This window comes from Oncorhynchus gorbuscha, unplaced genomic scaffold (assembly GCF_021184085.1).
Source record: "Oncorhynchus gorbuscha isolate QuinsamMale2020 ecotype Even-year unplaced genomic scaffold, OgorEven_v1.0 Un_scaffold_346, whole genome shotgun sequence".
Lineage (NCBI taxonomy): Eukaryota > Metazoa > Chordata > Actinopteri > Salmoniformes > Salmonidae > Oncorhynchus > Oncorhynchus gorbuscha.
In genome coordinates, this window is record NW_025745205.1 from 171,874 (window position 1) to 194,303 (window position 22,430).

A 22,430-nucleotide genomic window follows, 5' to 3' on the forward strand; every position below is an offset into this window, starting at 1 on the left:
GTGCCTCTTTTCTTGACATCATGGGAAAATCAAAGGAAATCAGCCAAGACCTCAGAAAAAATTGTAGACCTCCACAAGTCTGGTTCATCCTTGGGAGCAATTTCTAAATGCCTGAAGGTAGAACGTTCATCTGTACAAACACTAGTACGCAAGTATAAACATCATGGGACCACGCAGCCGTCATACCGCTCAGGAAGGAGAAGTGTTCTGTCTCCTAGAGATGAACGTACTTTGGAGCGAAAAGTGCAAATCAATCCAAGAACAGCAGCAAAGGACCTTGTGAAGATCCTGGAGGAAACAGGTACAAAAGTATCTATATCCACAGTTAAACAAGTCCCATATATGTATATAACCTGAAAGGCCGCTCATTTTCAAGGAAGCCTGGGAAGCCACTGCTCCAAAACCGCCATAAAAAAGCCAGACTACGGTTTGCAACTGCACATGGGGACAAAGATCGTACTTTTTGGAGAAATGTTCTCTGGTTTGATGAAACAAAATAGAGCTGTTTGGCCATAATGACCATTGTTATGTTTAGAGGAAAAAGGGGAGGCTTGCAATCCAAAGAACACCATCCCAACCTTGAAGCATGGGGGTGGAGGCATCATGTTGTGGGGCTGCTTTGCTGCAGGAGGGACTGGTGCACTTCACTAAATAGATGGCATCATGAGGTAGGAAAATTGTGAATATATTGAAGCAACATGTCAAGACATCAGTCAGGAAGTTATAACTTGATCGCAAATGGGTCTTCCAAATGGACAATGACCCCAAGCATACTTCCAAAGTTGTGGCAAAATGGCTTAAGGACAACAAAGTCAAGGTATTGGAGTGGCCATCACAAAGCCCTGACCTCAATCCTATAGAACATTTGTGGGCAGAACTGAAAAAGCGTGTGCGAGCAAGGAGGCCTACTAACCTGACTCAGTTACACCAGCTCTGTCAGGAGGAATGGGCCAAAATTCACCCAACTTATTGTGGGAAGCTTGTGGAAGGCTACCCGAAATGTTCGACCCAAGATAAACAATTTAAAGGCAATGCTACCAAATACTAATTGAGTGTATGTAAACTTCTGACCCACTGGGAATGTAATGAAATGAATGAAAAGCTGAAATATTTCATTCTCTCTGATATTATTCTTACATTTTACATTCTTAAAATAAAGTGGTGGTCCTAACTGACCTAAGACAGGGAATGTTTAACAGGATTAAATGTCAGTAATTGTGAAAAACTGATTTTAAATGTATTTGACTAATGTGTATGTAAACTTCCGACTTCAACTGTACCTAGCGTCATTATAGTCCATAGTGTATCGCCGTAGAGACCTAAAGTCATTCTCGTCCATAGTGTATCGCTGTAGAGACCTACAGTCATTCTAGTCCATAGTGTACCGCCGTAAAGACCTACAGTCATTCTAGTCCATAGTGTATCGCCGTAGAGACATACAGTCATTCTAGTCCATAGTGTATCGCTGTAGAGACCTATAGTCATTCTAGTCCATAGTGTATCGCTGTAGAGACATACAGTCATTCTAGTCCATAGTGTATCGCTGTAGAGACCTACAGTCATTCTAGTCCGTAGTGTATCGCCGTAGAGACCTACAGTCATTCTAGTCCATAGTGTATCGCCGTAGAGACCTACAGTCATTCTAGTCCATAGTGTATCGCTGTAGAGACCTACAGTCATTCTAGTCCATAATGTATCGCCGACAGTCATTCTAGTCCATAGTGTATCGCTGTAGAGACCTACAGTCATTCTAGTCCATAGTGTATCGCCGTAGAGACCTACAGTCATTCTAGTCCGTAGTGTATCGCCGTAGAGACCTAAAGTCATTCTAGTCCATAGTGTATCGCCGTAGAGACCTACAGTCATTCTAGTCCATAGTGTATCGCCATAGAGACCTACAGTCATTGTAGTCCATAGTTTATCGCCGTAGAGACCTACAGTCATTGTAGTCCATAGTGTATCGCCGTAGAGACCTACAGTCATTCTAGTCCATAGTGTATCGCCGTAGAGACCTACAGTCATTCTAGTCCATAGTGTATCGCCGTAGAGACCTACAGTCATTCTAGTCCATAGTGTATCGCCATAGAGACCTACAGTCATTCTAGTCCATAGTGTATCGCCGTAGAGACCTACAGTCATTCTAGTCCATAGTGTATCGCTGTAGAGACCTATAGTCATCCTAGTCCATAGTGTATCGCCATAGAGACCTACAGTCATTCTAGTCCATAGTGTATCGCCATAGAGACCTACAGTCATTCTAGTCCATAATGTATCGCCGTAGAGACCTACAGTCATTCTAGTCCATAGTGTATCGCCGTAGAGACCTACAGTCATTCTAGTCCATAGTGTATCGCCGTAGAGACCTACAGTCATTCTAGTCCATAGTGTATCGCCGTAGAGACCTACAGTCATTCTAGTCCATAATGTATCGCTGTAGAGACCTACAGTCATTCTAGTCCATAGTGTATCGCCGTAGAGACCTACAGTCATTCTAGTCCATAGTGTATCGCCGTAGAGACCTACAGTCATTCTAGTCCATAGTGTATCGCCGTAGAGACATACAGTCATTCTAGTCCATAGTGTATCGCTGTAGAGACCTACAGTCATTCTAGTCCATAGTGTATCGCCGTAGAGACCTACAGTCATTCTAGTCTATAGTGTATCGCTGTAGAGACCTACAGTCATTCTAGTCCATAGTGTATCGCCGTAGAGACCTACAGTCATTCTAGTCCATAATGTATCGCCGTAGAGACCTACAGTCATTCTAGTCCATAGTGTATCGCCGTAGAGACATACAGTCATTCTAGTCCATAGTGTATCGCCGTAGAGACCTACAGTCATTCTAGTCCATAGTGTATCGCCGTAGAGACCTACAGTCATTCTAGTCCATAGACACCAGTGAAAACTCAAAGGCACACATACGTCAGGCAGCATCTGTAAAGGGCCCAAACAAACACACTGACATGATGCACAGCTGTACACAAAACACAGTTCCACCCACATGCTCTACCCTTTCTCTGTGGTTCACATTCAAACACTGTATCTGTAGCTCTCACACACAATCAATGGAACACATGCTAAAAGGCTTGAGAGCAGCAGCCTTGAGAATGAGGCCTGAGACTCTCTCTCTCACACACACACACACACACACACACACACACACACACACACACACACACACACACACACACACACACACACACACACACACACACACACACACACACACACACACACACACACACACACACACACACACACACACACACACACACACACACACAGCTGGCAGTTGTCTTCTTTTTTTCATTAGTACTATCTCCAGTCTCTTCCAGTTTTAATTCCACTTTAATTAGAATGGTTTGTTTGCTCCGTGTTGGCTCTGTCCAACCCCCACTCCCACCCACCCACACACAGACTCACACTCACACACTGCTTGGGGAGATGAGAAGCCGATGTGTGCGTGTGCAGGTGTGTATGTCTCAGGCCTGATTCTCAAGGACCCGTTGGCATAATCACATATGCTGTTGCCTCTCAACATCACGATGTGTTCCATCGAAGGTGGCCTAGTTTAGTTATGGAAGTGGCCTTTCAAAAAGATCCATGATTTCCATATGCATGAGAGCCCGTGCACAAGGAAATGGCTAGACTCGCTTTAGGTATGACTGAAATACACTTAAATGAAATTGTTTTGATAAAAAGTTTTGATAATATTTCATTTTCCTTACTTTACTGGTCATAATACCAGACACTTCTATCCAAAGTGACTCATGTTGACAGTGACAGGTAGTGTTCAGTATATGGTATGTGACCCATGTGGTGAGTCAAACCCACGACCCTGGCGTTACCATCACTACACTCTAACCCGCTAAGCTATTGGAACTTCCTAAATAGGCGTCGAGATGAGTGCATCCAGTAGTCTGAACCTCAGCCACCTTGTGGCTCCAGAGTCTTTATGTCTGGGTGGTCCACACAACTCCCCTGTCCACAACTAACGTCGTAGTCCATCGGCATCTCTTCTCCTTCTGTTCTCTAGCCATCTCCTATTCCGTCGTTAGCAATGCCGGCACAATAGCTACAATAGCCGAGGAGTTGATTTATCCCTCAGTAATCGCTACTTTCACAGTCTGGAGTTAACGGCTCACTGCTCACACTGAGTGAGAACACACTGCAGCTGAATAGACTTTTGACTTTTGGAAGATTGACATTGTCTGGGTTATACACAGTGCACACGCACACTATCACACACGCGCACACTATCACAAACATACACTTAGTCCGTTTCCTTGACAACTGCCCACAGATGCCGCCATCACCATGGGGATGGTCCTGCTCAACGAGGCGGCGACGTCCAAAGGAGATGTGGGCAAGAGGAGAAGTGAGTGATTCCTCCTGGTTTGTTATTGTATCACGGACTGTATTACAGGGCCATTCAGCTGCCGGGCCCCCAAGGGCCCAAGTGCTGTACTGCTGCTTTCCTTCTCTACCTGCTAGTTAACTGGTGAACTGTCAGGTGCTTGGTCAGTGCTGTCCCAGGTCCCTGATTAGAAGGAGGAAATGGCCAGAAGGTTTTCTACCAGGACTGCAGTTGAATAGTCCTGCTGCTGCCTTGTAATCTCTGTAGTATGAGGGGTGTGATTGTTGTGGTTAGTATAGAGGGACTTTGTATGGAAATGAGAGGATCTCTTGTTCCACTGTCAGTGATTGGGTCCCCTGCGTTTGTTTGTATGTGTCTGAAAACTCAGTCCCACACAGCATGAAACTATCACCCCGTTGATAATTGTTACGCTAAAAATATTGGTGAGGTAACATCCTGCCTGGACTTTGACATCAGACACCCGATCACTCTTCAACTCTACTGTTTTAGCTGCTGAGTGTGGAGTGTTCAGACACAACTTCTCTACCGAGCAGGACCCAGATAAGTGAACCTAAAAACAAAATGGCGGTTAAAGGGGTGTGTTATCCCCTTAACAATGTAAAGTAAAGGCAAATGCCAGTTTTTCATTGTTACCGTCATAAGCATTCCTTTTAGCATCAATCGCTAACAAGCCTTTGAAATGCTAATTAGCGCGCTAGGATCATGCTCCTATTATGAGGCTTAGGCCAGTGGTGGAATCAGAGGTTGGCTGAACTTTGATCTCGTGTAGTAATCCTGAAAAGCACAGCCCAAACCAAGCTGCGTAGCTAATGAGGGAAATTATAAACAGGGCTTAAATTAGCTCTCACGATGAAACAAACAGGCCGCGACATGAAACAGTTGGATCGGCCGGTTCCCTGGTCCGGGATCAGATTTACTTAAGCGCGAGTACACATTGAACAAAATCGATTAAAAGGACTGATTTAGATAATATCTTTAAATGTTCTCTGTAATGAGTGAAATCTTTAAAAACACTTAGCGATATAAACTGAAGGAGTGATGCAGGGCTTTATCAAATTTCTATTAGAGGATAATCACTGACCTTTATCGCAAGTACGTACACAGAAGCACAAATAACCAGATGTTGTTTTAATATGGAAGCCACACACACACCCTTCCACCATTGTTAGCATGTGTGTGTGATTGCGGTGGCTGATCAACTTGCAGCTGCTCAGTGAAAACACACACACAGTGAAAACAGTGTCAGCTGCTGGGTGAAATGAAAGCTAATGGAGGCTCCATCAAACCCAGTTAACCCCAGTCTGACGAAGGCCACCATCAATAACAGGATCAGCAGCACTGGAGCCCACCCTAATGAGACTACTGTTCAATCACATAGTCACACACTGTCATTAACTACTGTTCAATCACATAGTCACACACTGTCACTAACTACTGTTCAATCACATAGTCACACACTGTCACTAACTACTGTTCAATCACATAGTCACACACTGTCACTAACTACTGTTCAATCACATAGTCACACACTGCCACTAACTACTGTTCAATCACATAGTCACACACTGCCACTAACTACTGTTCAATCACATAGTCACACACTGCCACTAACTACTGTTCAATCACATAGTCACACACTGTCACTAACTACTGTTCAATCACATAGTCACACACTGTCACTAACTACTGTTCAATCACATAGTCACACACTGCCACTAACTACTGTTCAATCACATAGTCACACACTGTCACTAACTACTGTTCAATCACATAGTCACACACTGTCACTAACTACTGTTCAATCACATAGTCACAAACTGTCACTAACTACTGTTCAATCACATAGTCACACACTGTCACTAACTACTGTTCAATCACATAGTCACACACTGTCACTACTTACTGTTCAATCACATAGTCACACACTGTCACTAACTACTGTGGGCGGCAGGGTAGCCTAGTGGTTAGAGCGTTGGACTAGTAACCGAAAGGTTTCAAGTTCGAATCCCTGAGCTGACAAGGTACAAATCTGTCGTTCTGCCCCTAAACAGGCAGTTAACCCACTGTTCCTAGGCCGTCATTGAAAATAAGAATTTGTTCTTCACTGACTTGCCTCGTAAAATAAAAAAATAAAAAATATTAAAAAATCACATAGTCACACACTGTCATTAACTACTGTTCAATCACATAGTCACACATGGTCACTAACTACTGTTCAATCACATAGTCACACACTGTCACTAACTACTGTTCAATCACATAGTCACACATGGTCACTAACTACTGTTCAATCACATAGTCACACACTGTCACTAACTACTGTTCAATCACATAGTCACACATGGTCACTAACTACTGTTCAATCACATAGTCACACACTGTCACTAACTACTGTTCAATCACATAGTCACACATGGTCACTAACTACTGTTCAATCACATAGTCACACACTGTCACTAACTACTGTTCAATCACATAGTCACACACTGTCATTAACTACTGTTCAATCACATAGTCACACACTGTCACTAACTACTGTTCAATCACATAGTCACACACTGTCACTAACTACTGTTCAATCACATAGTCACACATGGTCACTAACTACTGTTCAATCACATAGTCACACACTGTCACTAACTACTGTTCAATCACATAGTCACACACTGTCACTAACTACTGTTCAATCACATAGTCACACACTGTCATTAACTACTGTTCAATCACATAGTCACACACTGTCATTAACTACTGTTCAATCACATAGTCACACACTGTCATTAACTACTGTTCAATCACATAGTCACACACTGTCATTAACTACTGTTCAATCACATAGTCACACACTGTCATTAACTACTGTTCAATCACATAGTCACACACTGTCATTAACTACTGTTCAATCACATAGTCACACACTGTCATTAACTACTGTTCAATCACATAGTCACACACTGTCACTAACTACTGTTCTAACTACTCTCTCTTTCTCAATTCAATTCAATTCAAGGGCTTTATTGGCATGGGAAACATGTGTTAACATTGCCAAAGCAAGTGAGGTAGACAACATACAAAGTGAATATATAAAGTGAAAAACAACAAAAATTAACAGTAAACATTACACATACAGAAGTTTCAAAACAGTAAAGACATTACAAACGTCATATTATATATATATACAGTGTTTTAATGTACAAATGGTTAAAGGACACAAGACAAGATTTCTCTCTCTCTCTTTCCCTCTCTCTTTCTCTTTCACTCTCTCTCTCTCTCTCTCTCTCTTTCACTTTCTCTCTCTCTCTCTCTCTCTTTCACTTTCTCTCTCTCTCTTTCACTTTCTCTCTCTCTCTCTCTTCTTTCACTTTCTCTCTCTCTCTTTCACTTTCTCTCTCTCTCTCTCTCTCTCTTTCACTTTCTCTCTCTTTCACTTTCTCTCTCTCTCTCTCTCTCTCTCTCTCTCTCTCTCTCTCTCTCTCTCTCTCTCTCTCTCTTTTCAGTAAACATTACACATACAGAAACTTCAAAACAATAAACACATTACAAATGTCATATTATACATATATAGTACAGTTTTGTAACAATGTACAAATGGTTAAAGAACACAAGCGAAAATAAATGAGCATATATATGGGTTGTAATTACAATGGTGTTTGTTCTTCACTGGTTGCCCTTTTCTTGTGGCAACAGGTCACAAATCTTGCTGCTGTGATGGCACACTGTGGATTTTCACACAGTAGATATGGGAGTTTATCAAAATTGGATTTGTTTTCGAATTCTTTGTGGATCTGTGTAATCTGAGGGAAATATGTCTCTCTAATATGGTCATACATTGGACAGGAGGTTAGGAAGTACAGCTCAGTTTCCACCTCATTTTGTGGGCAGTGAGCACATAGCCTGGCTTCTCTTGAGAGCCAGGCCTGTCTACGGCGGCCTTTCTCAAAAGCAAGGCTATGCTCACTGAGTCTGTACATAGTCAAAGCTTTCCTTAAGTTTGGGTCAGTCACAGTGGACAGGTATTCTGCCACTGTGTACTCTCTGTTTAGGGACAAATAGCATTCTAGTTTGCTCTGCTTTTTTGTTAATTCTTTCCAATGTGTCAAGTAATTATCTTTTTGTTTTCTCGTGATTTGGTTGGGTCTAATTATGCTGCTGTCCTGGGTCTCTGTGTGGTGTGTTTGTGTTTGTGAACAGAGCCCCAGGACCAGCTTGCTTAGGGGACTCTTCTCCAGGTTCATCTCTCTGTAGGTGAGGGCTTTGTTATGGAAGGTTTGGGAATCGCTTCCTTTAGGGGACTCTTCTCCAGGTTCATCTCTCTGTAGATGAGGGCTTTGTTATGGAAGGTTTGGGAATCGCTTCCTTTAGGGGACTCTTCTCCAGGTTCATCTCTCTGTAGGTGATGGCTTTGTTATGGAAGGTTTGGGAATCGCTTCCTTTAGGGGACTCTTCTCCAGGTTCATCTCTCTGTAGGTGAGGGCTTTGTTATGGAAGGTTTGGGAATCGCTTCCTTTTAGGTGGTTGTAGATTTTAACGGCTCTTTTCTGGATTTTGATAATTAGTGGGTATCGGCCTCATTCTGCTCTGCATGCATTGTTTGGTGTTCTACGTTGTACACGGAGGATATTTTTGCAGAATTCTGTATGCAGAGTCTCAATTTGGTGTTTGTCCCATTTTGTGAAGTCTTGGTTGGTGAGCGGACCCCAGACCTCACAACCATAAAGGGCAATGGGCTCTATGACTGATTCAAGTATTTTTAGCCAGATCCTAATTGGTATGTTGAAATGTATGTTCCTTTTGATGGCATAGAATGCCCTTCTTGCCTTGTCTCTCAGATCGTTCACAGCTTTGTGGAAGTTACCTGTGGCGCTGATGTTTAGGCCAAGGTATGTATAGTTTTTTGTGTGCTCTAGGGCAACAGTGTCTAGATGGAATTTGTATTTGTGGTCCAGGCCACTGGACCTTTTTTGGAACACCGTGATTTTTGTCTTACTGAGATTTACTGTCACGGCCCAGGTCTGACAGAATCTGTTCAGAAGATCTAGGTGCTGCTGTAGGCTCTCCTTGGTTGGTGACAGAAGCACCAGATCATCAGCAAATATTAGACATTTGACTTCAGATTCTAGTAGGGTGAGGCCGGGTGCTGCAGACTTTTCTCGTGCCCGCGCCAATTCGTTGATATATATGTTGAAGAGGGTGGAGCTTAAGCTGCATCCCTGTCTCACCCCACGACCCTGTGTGAAGAAATGTGTGTGTTTTTTGCCAATTTTAACCACACACTTTGTGTACATGGATTTTATAATGTCGTATATTTTACCCCCAACACCACTTTTCATCAGTTTGTATAGCAGACCCTCATGCCAAATTGAGTCGAAGGCTTTTTTGAAATCAACAAAGCATGAGAAGACTTTGCCTTGTTTTGGTTTGTTTGGTTGTCAATTAGCGTGTGCAGGGTGAATACATGGTCTGTTGTGTGGTAATTTGGTAAAAGCCAATTTGACATTTGCTCAGTACATTGTTTTCATTGAGGAAATGTACGAGTCTGCTGTTAATGATAATGCAGAGGATTTTCCCAAGGTTACTGTTGACGCATATTCCACGGTAGTTATTGGGGTCAAATTTGTCTCCACTTTTGTGGATTGGGGTTATCAGTCCTTGGTTCCAAATATTGGGGAAGATGCCAGAGCTAAGGATGATGTTAAATAGTTTTAGTATAGCCCATTTGGAATTTGTTGTCTGTATATTTGATCATTTTATTAAGGATACCATCAACACCACAGGCCTTTTTGGGTTGGAGGGTTTTTATTTTGTCCTGTAACTCATTCAATGTAATTGGAGAATCCAGTGGGTTCTGGTCTTTAATAGTTGATTCTAAGATTTGTATTTGATCATGTATATGTTTTTGCACTTTATTCTTTGTTATAGAGCCAAAAAATATTGGAGAAGTGGTTTACCCATACATCTCCATTTTGGATAGATAATTCATCGTGTTGTTGTTTGTTTAGTGTTTTCCAATTTTCCCAGAAATGGTTAGAGTCTATGGATTCTTCAATTACATTGAGCTGCTTTCTGACATGCTGTTCCTTCTTTTTCCGTAGTGTATTTCTGTATTGTTTTAGTGATTCACCATAGTGAAGGCGTAGACTCAGGTTTTCTGGGTCTCTATGTTTTTGGTTGGACAGGTTTCTCAATTTCTTTCTTAGATTTTTGCATTCTTCATCAAACCATTTGTCATTGTTGTTCATTTTCTTCGGTTTTCTATTTGAGATTTTTAGATTTGATAGGGAAGCTGAGAGGTCAAATATACTGTTAAGATTTTCTACTGACAAGTTTACACCTTCACTATTGCAGTGAAACATTTTACCCAGGAAATTGTCGAGAAGGGATTGAATTTGTTGTTGCCCAATTGTTTGTTGGTAGGTTTCCAAACTGCATTCCTTCCATCTATAGCATTTCTTAATGTTCCTCAGTTCCTTTGGCTTTGATGCCTCGTGATTGGGTATTGCTCTGTTCAAGTAGACCGTGATTCTGCTGTGGTCTGATAGTGGTGTCAGTGGGCTGACTGTGAACGCTCTGAGAGACTCTGGGTTGAGGTCAGTGATAAAATAGTCTACTGTACTACTGCCAAGAGATGAGCTATAGGTGTACCTACCATAGGAGTCCCCTCGAAGCCTACCATTGACTATGTACATACCCAGCGTGTGACAGAGCTGCAGGAGTTGTGACCAGTTTTTGTTTATGTTGTCATAGTTGTGCCTAGTGGAGCATATGTGGGAGGGAATGCTGTCACCTGCAGGCAGGTGTTTGTCCCCCTGTGTGCTGAGGGTGTCAGGTTCTTGTCCGGTTCTGGCATTTAGGTCGCCACAGACTAGTACATGTCCCTGGCCTGGAAATGATTGATTTCCCCCTTCAGGGTGGAGAAGCTGTCTTCATTAAAGTATGGGGATTCTAGTGGGGGGATATAGGTAGCACACAGGAGGACATTTTTCTCTGTTAAGATCATTTCCTTTTGAATTTCTAGCCAAATGTAAAATGTTCCTGTTTTGATTAATTTAATGGAGTAAGTTAGGTCTGCTCTATACCAAATTAACATACCCCCTGAGTCCCTTCCCTGTTTCACAATTGGCAGATTGGTAGATGGGACTACCAGCTCTCTGTAACCTAGAGGGCAACCAGTGGGTCCGTCTCCTCTATTCCAGGTTTCTTGCAGGATGACAATGTCTGTATTACCGATTTCTTTGGTGAAGTCCGGGTTCCTGCTCTTTAGGCCAAAGGCAGATGACCTCAGGCCTTGGATATTCCAGGATGATATAGTGAAGGCTTTTTGTTCCATAAAGTGTCCAATGTTGTTGGTCGTGGTTTGGCCTCAGGCCAGTAAGTGTGAGCAGAGCCTGCTGAGCATCTGGTACATGCCATTGGCTCGGGCGAGTGTGAGAGTGGGGTTGGGCCTGTTTGCTCGCTCACTACCTGGGCGTATGTGTGATTTCCATGTTGAGGCCCTCTGCGGGGGTGGGGTGCATGGGGTGGGCAAGAGTGGCATAGGTCTGATCTGAGGGGGCCTAAATGGGGTGTGGGCATGGTTGACGTGGGGGGGTGTTGATTGGTTGGGGTGGGGGTGTGGATGTGTCTGGGGGTGCTGTGGTCTGGATGTGAGTCCTCTTGGCGTGGGTCCTCTATGTGTAGTTCCAGCGGGGTCTTTTAGGTCTTGGAGGGTGTCTCGCTGGTCTGGGTGGGGTGTCTATTGATCTGTTGCTCCTGTGTGAAGTGTTGGGGATACGTTTGAGAGCGTCCTTTAGAGTGCGGGCAAAGGTGGGCACTGCTGCCTTGTAGAGGTGGACCTGGTCATAGAGGCTGTTCAAGTCCAGGGTGGAGTTGTGGGCCAGGAATTGTTTTTGTTTTGAGGCACAGACAAGGGAAATACTTGCGTTTACCTGCTGTATTGTGGCAGGGTAGAAGTCTTTTCGTGGTAGCAGGGTGGAGATAACCGCTTGTGCGTTGGGGAAAGTAGAAGAAGCCTTTTCAATCACTCCCTTCAGTGCTGTGGCCACTCTTTCCTGCTGTGCTCTCAGGTTGTTTGTGCCTGTGTGTATTATTATGTGGCTGGGTGAGCCGAGTTGGTCTCAGACAGAAGGTCGAGGGCGCGCTGGGTGTTTGGACACCAGAGTTTAGACACACTGTTTGGGAAAAAGTTTTTTTTCTTCTATATATTTCCCATTTGAGTCCATAAGGAGTACAATCTGTGTCTTGTGTTTGTCCTCAGTGGGTGTGGGGGGGCTGTCAGAAGGGCTGACAGGGGGGGTGCTCAGAGGGGGTGATGTTCTGCTGTGATGTCGACTCTATGGTCAGGGTGCTGAGGTGGGCTGTTCTGCTGGCTTCTCTGTGGGGGTGGCCACCTCTCTAGTGAGTTGTTCTCTGTCACACGCCATCCCCCTCACCCTCTCCTCCATCCCCCTCAACCTCTCCTCCAGCAGTCTGATCCTCTCCTCCATCCCCTCAACCTCTGGTTAAGGGGGTGTTGGTGTGTTGGACTGTTGTCTCTCTCCCTCTCCCTCTCTCTCTTTCTCTCTCTCTCCTCTTTCTCTCTCTCTCTCTCTCTCTCTCTCTCTCTCTCTCTCTCTCTCTCTCTCTCTCTCTCTCTCTCTCTCTCTCTCTCTCTCTCTCTCTCTCTCTCTCTCTCTCTCTCTCTCTCTCTCTCTCTCCCCCCCCTCTCTCTCTCTCTCTCTCTCTCTCTCTCTCTCTCTCTCTCTCTCTCTCTCTCTCTCTCTCTCTCTCTCTCTCTCTCTCTCTCTCTCTCTCTCTCTCTCTCTCTCTCTCTCTCTCTCTCATTCAATGCATACTTCAGTGGAGTGAGATTCCACTCTCCTATTTAAACACCACCACGGTGTGAACAAGGTGAGGACCAGATAGTTGTTCTTCAATGCCAGAAGTCATTTCGCTCTGCTATTAACAGGACAGTAGAGACAAATATCAGGAGTGCCATAAATGCTGTACTGCTTGGAGAAATATGTCAACCGGTGTACAGGGCAATAACATGGTGAACAATACAAAGCACATTCGTCTCAACACTGTACTGTTGCCAATGTCAGAATGTGTGATGTGTCTGAGCCCATCTCTCTCTGAGGGGGTGTGAATATGATTTCCAGAAGGACATCCACCATAAGCACATGTAAGAACAGAAACACACATTTGTCATTGCCTCACAGCATCTAATCCTTGATCTCTCTCACACACACACACACACACACACACACACACACACACACACACACACACACACACACACACACACACACACACACACACACACACACACACACACACACACACACACACACACACACACACACACACACACACACACACACACACACACACACACACACATACTGTATGCAAACATTCCCCTCCTCCTCTCTTCTCCTTCCTCCTCTCTCTCTTCCTTCCCCTGCTCCTCTCTCCTCCTCCTCTCTCCTCCTTCCCCTGCTCCCCTCTCCTCCTTCCTCCTCTCTCTCTTCCTTCCCCTGCTCCTCTCTCCTCCTTCCTCTCTCCTCCTTCCCCTGCTCCTCTCTCCTCCTTCCTCTCTCCTTCCCCTGCTCCCCTCTACTCCTTCCCCTGCTCCTCTCTCTTCCTTCCCCTGCTCCTCTCTCCCCCTCCCCTCTCCCCCTTCCCCTGCTCCTCTCTCCTCCTTCCTCCTCTCTCTTCCTTCCCCTGCTCCTCTCTCCTCCTTCCTCCTCTCTCCTCCTTCCTCTCTCCTCCTTCCCCTCTCTTCATTCCCCTGCTCCTCCTTCCTCCCTCCTCCTTCCCCTGCTCCCCTCTCCTCCTTACCCTGCTTCTCTCTCCTCCTTCTCCTCCTCTCTACTCCTCCTCTCTCCTCCTACTCTCTCCTCCTTCCCCTGCTCCTCTCTCCTCCTCCTCTCTCCTCCTCCCCTCTCCTCCTTCCCCTGCTCCTCTCTTCTCCCACTATGTGTGTGTCTGTGTGTGTGTAGGGGGTCTCCTCCTCACAGCAGGGGGAGGAACAGAGGGACCACGGCATGTTTATGACTGGGTCGTGCCCCCCCCACACACACACAACCACACACAACCTTCCCCTTCCAGTCCGCTAGACTCACTGAGGAACACACATGCTGCATACATAATGACATGACATTATCATTTGTAGAAGCATGATGGATATTTGCATAACTGTCAATTAAGTCTGGCAGATGTGAAGAGGCCAGCACTCAGTCCACTGTTCTTTTAATTAACACCAGAGAGATGAACCCTGACCTCCACGGCGTGTGTGTTTGTGGTGCGTGCGCAGCACAGAAGGCCAAACTTGTGTGTGTGTGTGTGTGTGTGTGTGTGTGTGTGTGTGTGTGTGTGTGTGTGTGTGTGTGTGTGTGTGTGTGTGTGTGTGTGTGTGTGTGTGTGTGTGTGTGTGTGTGTGTGTGTGTGTGTGTGTGTGTGTGTGTGCGCGCTGGAGCGTACTGTAAACATGATTAATACAGAGCTTCAGACGCCCACTGTTGTAGTTCTACTGAGACCAGACAAACACATGCATGTACACACATACACATAGTTGTGCAAAAGCAGTTATCCTTGAGAAAGCGGTAATTAAAATGCAAAACAAGGTCTTTGTAACGTGTCCAGTGACAGTCCTTCATCCGTCTGTAGCGTGTCGACTGACAGCACATGGAGAAAACAAACCCCTTTTTAAGTTCGCCTCTTAGCTATCGCTGCCTGCACCTGTCCACCCGTCCAGCATCACTACTCTGTTCTGACTTAGAATACGTGGACAACTACAAATACCTAGGTGTCTGGTTAGACTGTAAACTCTCCTTCCAGACTCACATTAAGCATCTCCAATCCAAAATTAAATCTAGAATTGGCTTCCTATTTCGCAACAAAGCATCCTTCACTCATGCTGCCAAACATACCCTCGTAAAACTGACCATCCTACTGATCCTCGACTTCGGTGATGTCATTTACAAAATAGCCTCCAACACCCTACTCAATAAATTGGATGCAGTCTATCACAGTGCCATCCGTTTTGTCACCAAAGCCCCATATACTACCCACCATTGCGACCTGTACGGTCTCATTGGCTGGCCCTCGCTTCATACTCGTCGCCAAACCCACTGGCTTCATGTCATCTACAAGACCCTGCTAGGTAAAGTCCCCCCTTATCTCAGCTCGCTGGTCACCATAGCATCTCCCACCTGTAGCACACGCTCCAGCAGGTATATCTCTCTGGTCACCCCCAAAACCAATTCTTCCTTTGGCCGCCTCTCCTTCCAGTTCTCTGCTGCCAACGACTGGAACGAAGTACCAAAATCTCTGAAACTGGAAACACTTATCTCCCTCACTAGCTTTAAGCACCAACTGTCAGAGCAGCTCACAGATTACTGCACCTGTACATAGCCCACCTATAATTTAGCCCAAATAACTACCTCTTTCCCTACTGTATTTATTCATTTATTTTGCTCCTTTGCACCCCATTATTTCTATTTCTACTTTGCACATTCTTCCACTGCAAATCTACCATTCCAGTGTTTTACTTGCTATATTGTATTTACTTTGCCACCATGGCCTTTTTTTGCCTTTACCTCCCTTATCTCACCTCACTTGCTCACATCGTATATAGACTTGTTTAAACTGTATTGTTGACTGTATGTTTGTTTTACTCCATGTGTAACTCTGTGTTGTTGTTTGTGTCGAACTGCTTTGCTTTATCTTGGCCAGGTCGCAGTTGTAAATGAGAACTTGTTCTCAACTTGCCTACCTGGTTAAATAAAGGTGTTCTCAACTTGCCTACCTGGTTAAATAAAGGTGTTCTCAACTTGCCTACCTGGTTAAATAAAGGTGTTCTCAACTTGCCTACCTGGTTAAATAGAGGTGTTCTCAACTTGCCTACCTGGTTAAATAGAGGTGTTCTCAACTTGCCTACCTGGTTAAATAAAGGTGTTCTCAACTTGCCTACCTGGTTAAATAGAGGTGTTCTCAACTTGCCTACCTGGTTAAATAAAGGTGTTCTCAACTTGCCTACCTGGTTAAATAAAGGTGTTCTCAACTTGCCTACCTGGTTAAATAGAGGTGTTCTCAACTTGCCTACCTGGTTAAATAAAGGTGTTCTCAACTTGCCTACCTGGTTAAATAAAGGTGTTCTCAACTTGCCTACCTGGTTAAATAAAGGTGTTCTCAACTTGCCTACCTGGTTAAATAGAGGTGTTCTCAACTTGCCTACCTGGTTAAATAGAGGTGTTCTCAACTTGCCTACCTGGTTAAATAAAGGTGTTCTCAACTTGCCTACCTGGTTAAATAAAGGTGTTCTCAACTTGCCTACCTGGTTAAATAAAGGTGTTCTCAACTTGCCTACCTGGTTAAATAGAGGTGTTCTCAACTTGCCTACCTGGTTAAATAAAGGTGTTCTCAACTTGCCTACCTGGTTAAATAGAGGTGTTCTCAACTTGCCTACCTGGTTAAATAGAGGTGTTCTCAACTTGCCTACCTGGTGTTCTCAACTTGCCTACCTGGTTAAATAAAGGTGTTCTCAACTTGCCTACCTGGTTAAATAAAGGTGTTCTCAACTTGCCTACCTGGTTAAATAAAGGTGTTCTCAACTTGCCTACCTGGTTAAATAGAGGTGTTCTCAACTTGCCTACCTGGTTAAATAAAGGTGTTCTCAACTTGCCTACCTGGTTAAATAAAGGTGTTCTCAACTTGCCTACCTGGTTAAATAAAGGTGTTCTCAACTTGCCTACCTGGTTAAATAGAGGTGTTCTCAACTTGCCTACCTGGTTAAATAAAGGTGTTCTCAACTTGCCTACCTGGTTAAATAGAGGTGTTCTCAACTTGCCTACCTGGTTAAATAGAGGTGTTCTCAACTTGCCTACCTGGTGTTCTCAACTTGCCTACCTGGTTAAATAAAGGTGTTCTCAACTTGCCTACCTGGTTAAATAAAGGTGAAATAAATATATCAGCAGAAACACCCATCATTCACAGCATGAGTCCCAAATGGCACCCTGTTCCCTCCTTTTGGGCCTTGGTCAAACGTAGTGCGTCCCAAGTAGGGACCCATTTGGGCCTTGGTCAAACGTAGTGCGTCCCAAGTAGGGACCCATTTGGGCCTTGGTCAAACGTAGTGCGTCCCAAGTAGGGACCCATTTGGGCCTTGGTCAAACGTAGTGCGTCCCAAGTAGGGACCCATTTGGGCCTTGGTCAAACATAGTGCGTCCCAAGTAGGGACCCATTAGGGACGATATCGTAGTGACTAATTTTCATAGAAACCCATTATTTAAAAATATATATATATATATGATATGATTATAAAAACCACAGGCTGGTAAATGTCAGAATATAAGCCTTAGTGATGATTACGAAGAGCTTACATTACACTGCTTACGTGACAATGTGACATTAGTTCCCCTCAGCCCCGTCTTCAACCCACAGCTACGTAGAGGACTGTTGAAGGATCTCAGTGGTGACATCAAATCCATTCAATAGGTCCTCCACACACCCTTTACAGTTACCACTGTCTGATAGCTAATTATACTACCAGACAACATACTGCAGTGGGGAATATGGCCAACCTAGAGAGGGAGGGAGGGAGGGAGGGAGGGAGGGAGGGAGGGAGGGAGGGAGGGAGGGAGGGAGGGAGGGAGGGGGCAGGGAGGGAAGGAGGGAGAGTGAATCATTCTCATCTTTTGTCATTGAGATGATTTTAACAGTCCTGTCATCTTTTGTCATTGAGGTGTTTTTAACCATCCCAAAATAACTATAAATTGCCTCGTTATCATACTAAAGGGGTGTGTGTGTGTGTGTGTGTGTGTGTGTGTGTGTGTGTGTGTGTGTGTGTGTGTGTGTGTGTGTGTGTGTGTGTGTGTGTGTGTGTGTGTGTGTGTGTGTGTGTGTGTGTGTGTGTGTGTGTGTGTGAGTGGTAGTGTGTGTGCTTGTAAGGGATAGTGTGTGTGGTTGTGCGTGTACGTGTGTGATAGTGTGTGTGTAATGTTGTGCTGTGTGTTTCAGTTATCTGCCTGGTGTGTGTGTGTGTGTGTGTGTGTGTGTGTGTGTGTGTGTGTGTGTGTGTGTGTGTGTGTGTGTGTGTGTGTGTGTGTGTGTGTGTGTGTGTGTGTGTGTGTGTGTGTGTGTGTGTGTGTGTGTGTGTGATGTTGTACTGTGTGTTTCAGTTATCTGCCTGGTGGGAGTGTGTGTGTGTGTGTAATGTTGTGCTATGTGTTTCAGTTATCTGCCTGGTGGGACTGTGTGTGTGTGTGTGCGCGTGTGCGTGCGTGCATGCGTGCGTGATGTTGTACTGTGTGTTTCAGTTATCTGCCTGGTGGGACTGTGTGTGTGCTAGTGTGTGTGTGTGATGTTGTGCTATGTGTTTCAGTTATCTGCCTGGTGGGACTGGGCCTGGTGGTGTTCTTCTTCAGCTTCTTGCTGTCCATCTTCAGGTCCAAGTACCACGGCTACCCCTACAGGTAACACACATACCTGGACTTCACCATGTTACCAATGGTATTCACACTTACATTAGGGTTTTCCTGGACACGTGACTTAACCAGGAAAACTTCTGTGCCCAGAGTTTTTCAGTTGAGGTGGTCTTGATAAACTCCTGGCCCTACATAGTGAATGAATAGATTACTTCACTCCAGGTCTCCAGGGGTGTCTAAGTTCACACCATCCTCACTCTAACATGGAACACACCCAGACACTTTTCACCCAGAACATCGTGTTGCATTTTTTCCTAAACGAGCGAACTCAAACTGCCCTTGGAAGACAACTTTACCCACTTTTGAACTTCGTCAGATGAGTCCCGTCAGATGAGTCACGCCAGATGCTTCAGACTAGCCTAGTGGTTAGAGCGTTAGACTAGTAATCGGAAGGTTGCAAGTTCAAACCCCCGAGCTGACAAGGTACAAATCTGTCGTTCTGCCCCTGAACAGGCAGTTAACCCACTGTTCCTAGGCCGTCATTGAAAATAATAATTTGTTCTTAACTGACTTGCCTAGTTAAATAAAATGTATATATTTTTTTTAAAGAGTCTTCAGATGAGTCTTCAGATGAGTCTTCAGATGAGTCTTCAGATGAGTCTTCAGATGAGTCTTCAGATGAGTCACGTCAACTCATCTGACGGCTAGTCAGATGAGTTGTCAGATGCTTTATCCCAAAAGGATTTTGTCAGCCTCTGCTCGAATCAATGGCTTCGCCCCAAATAGCGACCTTTGTTCTTTTAGGAGCACTAATTTTGTCCAGGACCCGTAGAGATCTGGTAGGATACGATTTAGGACACAGCCAGATTCTCCAGCTATCAGAATATAAGTAACAAGTAACACCCATAATCATCAAAACAACAGTTAGCAGCACGCAGTCCGAGAGAATGAAATCTACTGAACACAATGAAACAATGAAATCTACTGAACAACACTTAATACAGTCATATCACAATGAAATCTACTGAACAACACTTAATACAGTCATATCACAATGAAATCTACTGAACAACACTTAATACAGTCATATCACAATGAAATCTACTGAACAACACTTAATACAGTCATATCACAATGAAATCTACTGAACAACACTTAATACAGTCATATCACAATGAAATCTACTGAACAACACTTAATACAGTCATATCACAATGAAATCTACTGAACAACACTTAATACAGTCATATCACAATGAAATCTACTGAACGACACTTAATACAGTCATATCACAATGAAATCTACTGAAAAGCATTTAATACAGTCATATCACAATGAAATCTACTGAACAACACTTAATACAGTCATATCACAATGAAATCTACTGAACGACACTTAATACAGTCATATCACAATGAAATCTACTGAACGACACTTAATACAGTCAGATCACAATGAAATCTACTGAACAGCATTTAATACAGTCAGATCACAATGAAATCTACTGAAAAGCATTTAATACAGTCAGATCACAATGAAATCTACCGAGCGACACTGAATACAGTCAGAACGCAGTTGACTTTGTCACACACTAACTGGCGAGTGCTCTGTAATCACACGCTCTCTCTCTGTCTCTCTCTCTGTCTCTCTGTCTTTCTCTGTCTCTCTCTGTGTGTCTCTCTCTCTTTCTTTCAGCTTCCTTATAAAGTGAGGCGCCGTCTTCAGAGTGAAGGATGAAGAGGCTACTTGATGCTGCTAGCTGAGAGGCTGCAGACACCGGGACAGGGTGCATGGGGCGGCATTTCAACTGCTGTACTCAATCTGCTTAATAAATTATAATGTGGTGACAAACTGAGAAAAGAGACACTCCTACCTATCTGATTAGCACGGTTATATCACACACACCTGTTCTGAAGGAGTTGAGCTCTTCAAGTCTGAATGTGTTTTATTTGATAGTGTCTGGCCAAATGACAGAGGGAGAGAGAGGACAGGAGAGGAGAAGAGGCAAGCGAGAGAGAGACATGCTGAGGACATGAGGAAAGAGAGAGACAAATGCTGAGGAAAAGAGGAAATAGAGAGAGAGACGTGCTGAGGAGAAGAGAAAGAGAGACATGATGAGGAGAAGAGAGAGAGGGAGAGACATGCTGAGGACATGAGGAAAGAGACAGACATGCTGAGGAAAAGAGGAAATAGAGAGAGAGAGAGACGTGCTGAGGAGAAGAGAGAGAGAGAGACATGATGAGGAGAAGAGAGAGAGGGAGAGACATGCTGAGGACATGAGGAAAGAGACAGACATGCTGAGGAAAAGAGGAAATAGAGAGAGAGACGTGCTGAGGAGAAGAGAGAGAGAGAGACATGATGAGGAGAAGAGAGCGAGAGAGACATGAGAAGAAGAGAGAGAGGGAGAGACATGCTGAGGAAAAGAGAGACATGTTACATGAGAAGGAATAACACTAATCCAACAGCCCACGTTACATGAGACGGAATAACACTAATCCCAACAGCCCACGTTACATGAGAAGGAATAACACTAATCCCAACAGCCCACGTTACATGAGAAGGAATAACACTAATCCCAACAGCCCACGTTACATGAGAAGGAATAACACTAATCCCAACAGCCCACGTTACATGAGAAGGAATAACACTAATCCCAACAGCCCACGTTACATGAGAAGGAATAACACTAATCCCAACAGCCCACGTTACATGAGAAGGAAGAACACTAATCCCAACAGCCCACGTTACATGAGAAGGAATAACACTAATCCCAACAGCCCACGTTACATGAGAAGGAATAACACTAATCCCAACAGCCCACGTTACATGAGAAGGAATAACACTAATCCCAACAGCCCACGTTACATGAGAAGGAATAACACTAATCCCAACAGCCCACGTTACATGAGAAGGAATAACACTAATCCCAACAGCCCACATTACATGAGAAGGAATAACACTAATCCCAACAGCCCACGTTACATGAGAAGGAATAACACTAATCCCAACAGCCCACGTTACATGAGAAGGAATAACACCATCCGTCGTAGGACTGACTGTCTGTCAGCGGACATTATCAACATCCACCTGAACCATTGTTTACCTCTGAAATCTGTTTTTCATCTTTTCTTCATTTACCTGCCTCTTTCTCTTTTCTCCACCCCCCCCCCCTAACCCTGGCCGTGTCCGAAATCTGTCTTGCCTACTTCTTATTAAAACTGCCTACTTGGTAGTAATCGTACTACATACTATTTATAATGTTCTGTTTAGTGAGAACGAATGCAGTAAGCGACACAAATCAACAAATCAAATGAAGCGCGTCCCCTGTCCTGATTTTATTAGCTGTTGTAAAAAATGTTTAAAAACATGTAGGTGTGAAAAAGACGATTGCTCTTCCTAAATAGTGTGCAGTGAATCCTACTTGATGACAAACCGAAAAGAGTATGACATCCTGGCATTTAAAGCATACTTCATTTTTTAAGTTTCACATACTATAATACATTAACAGTTTTGCGTACCCCAAAGTCATACTATTTAGTATGGTTATTCGGACACGGCCTCCCTCGTCCCCCTCTCCTCCCTCTCCTCCCTCGTCCCCCTCTCCTCCCTCGTCCCCCTCTCCTCCATCGTCCCCCTCTCCTCCCTCG

The 22,430-nt window shown here is 44.3% G+C and overlaps 1 protein-coding gene across 1 annotated transcript in view; it reads left to right on the plus strand.

Moving 5' to 3' along the window:
* tusc3 (tumor suppressor candidate 3) overlaps positions 1-20,582 on the plus strand; it is a 104,215-nt gene extending 83,633 nt beyond the window's left edge. The window contains exons 8-10 of the mRNA XM_046333159.1: positions 4,304-4,378; positions 18,741-18,831; positions 20,479-20,582. Coding sequence (XP_046189115.1) covers positions 4,304-4,378; positions 18,741-18,831; positions 20,479-20,494 — 182 coding nt within the window. The 3' untranslated portion in view covers positions 20,495-20,582. The remainder of the gene's footprint in view (positions 1-4,303; positions 4,379-18,740; positions 18,832-20,478) is intronic.
* The last annotated feature ends 1,848 nt before the right edge of the window (positions 20,583-22,430 follow it).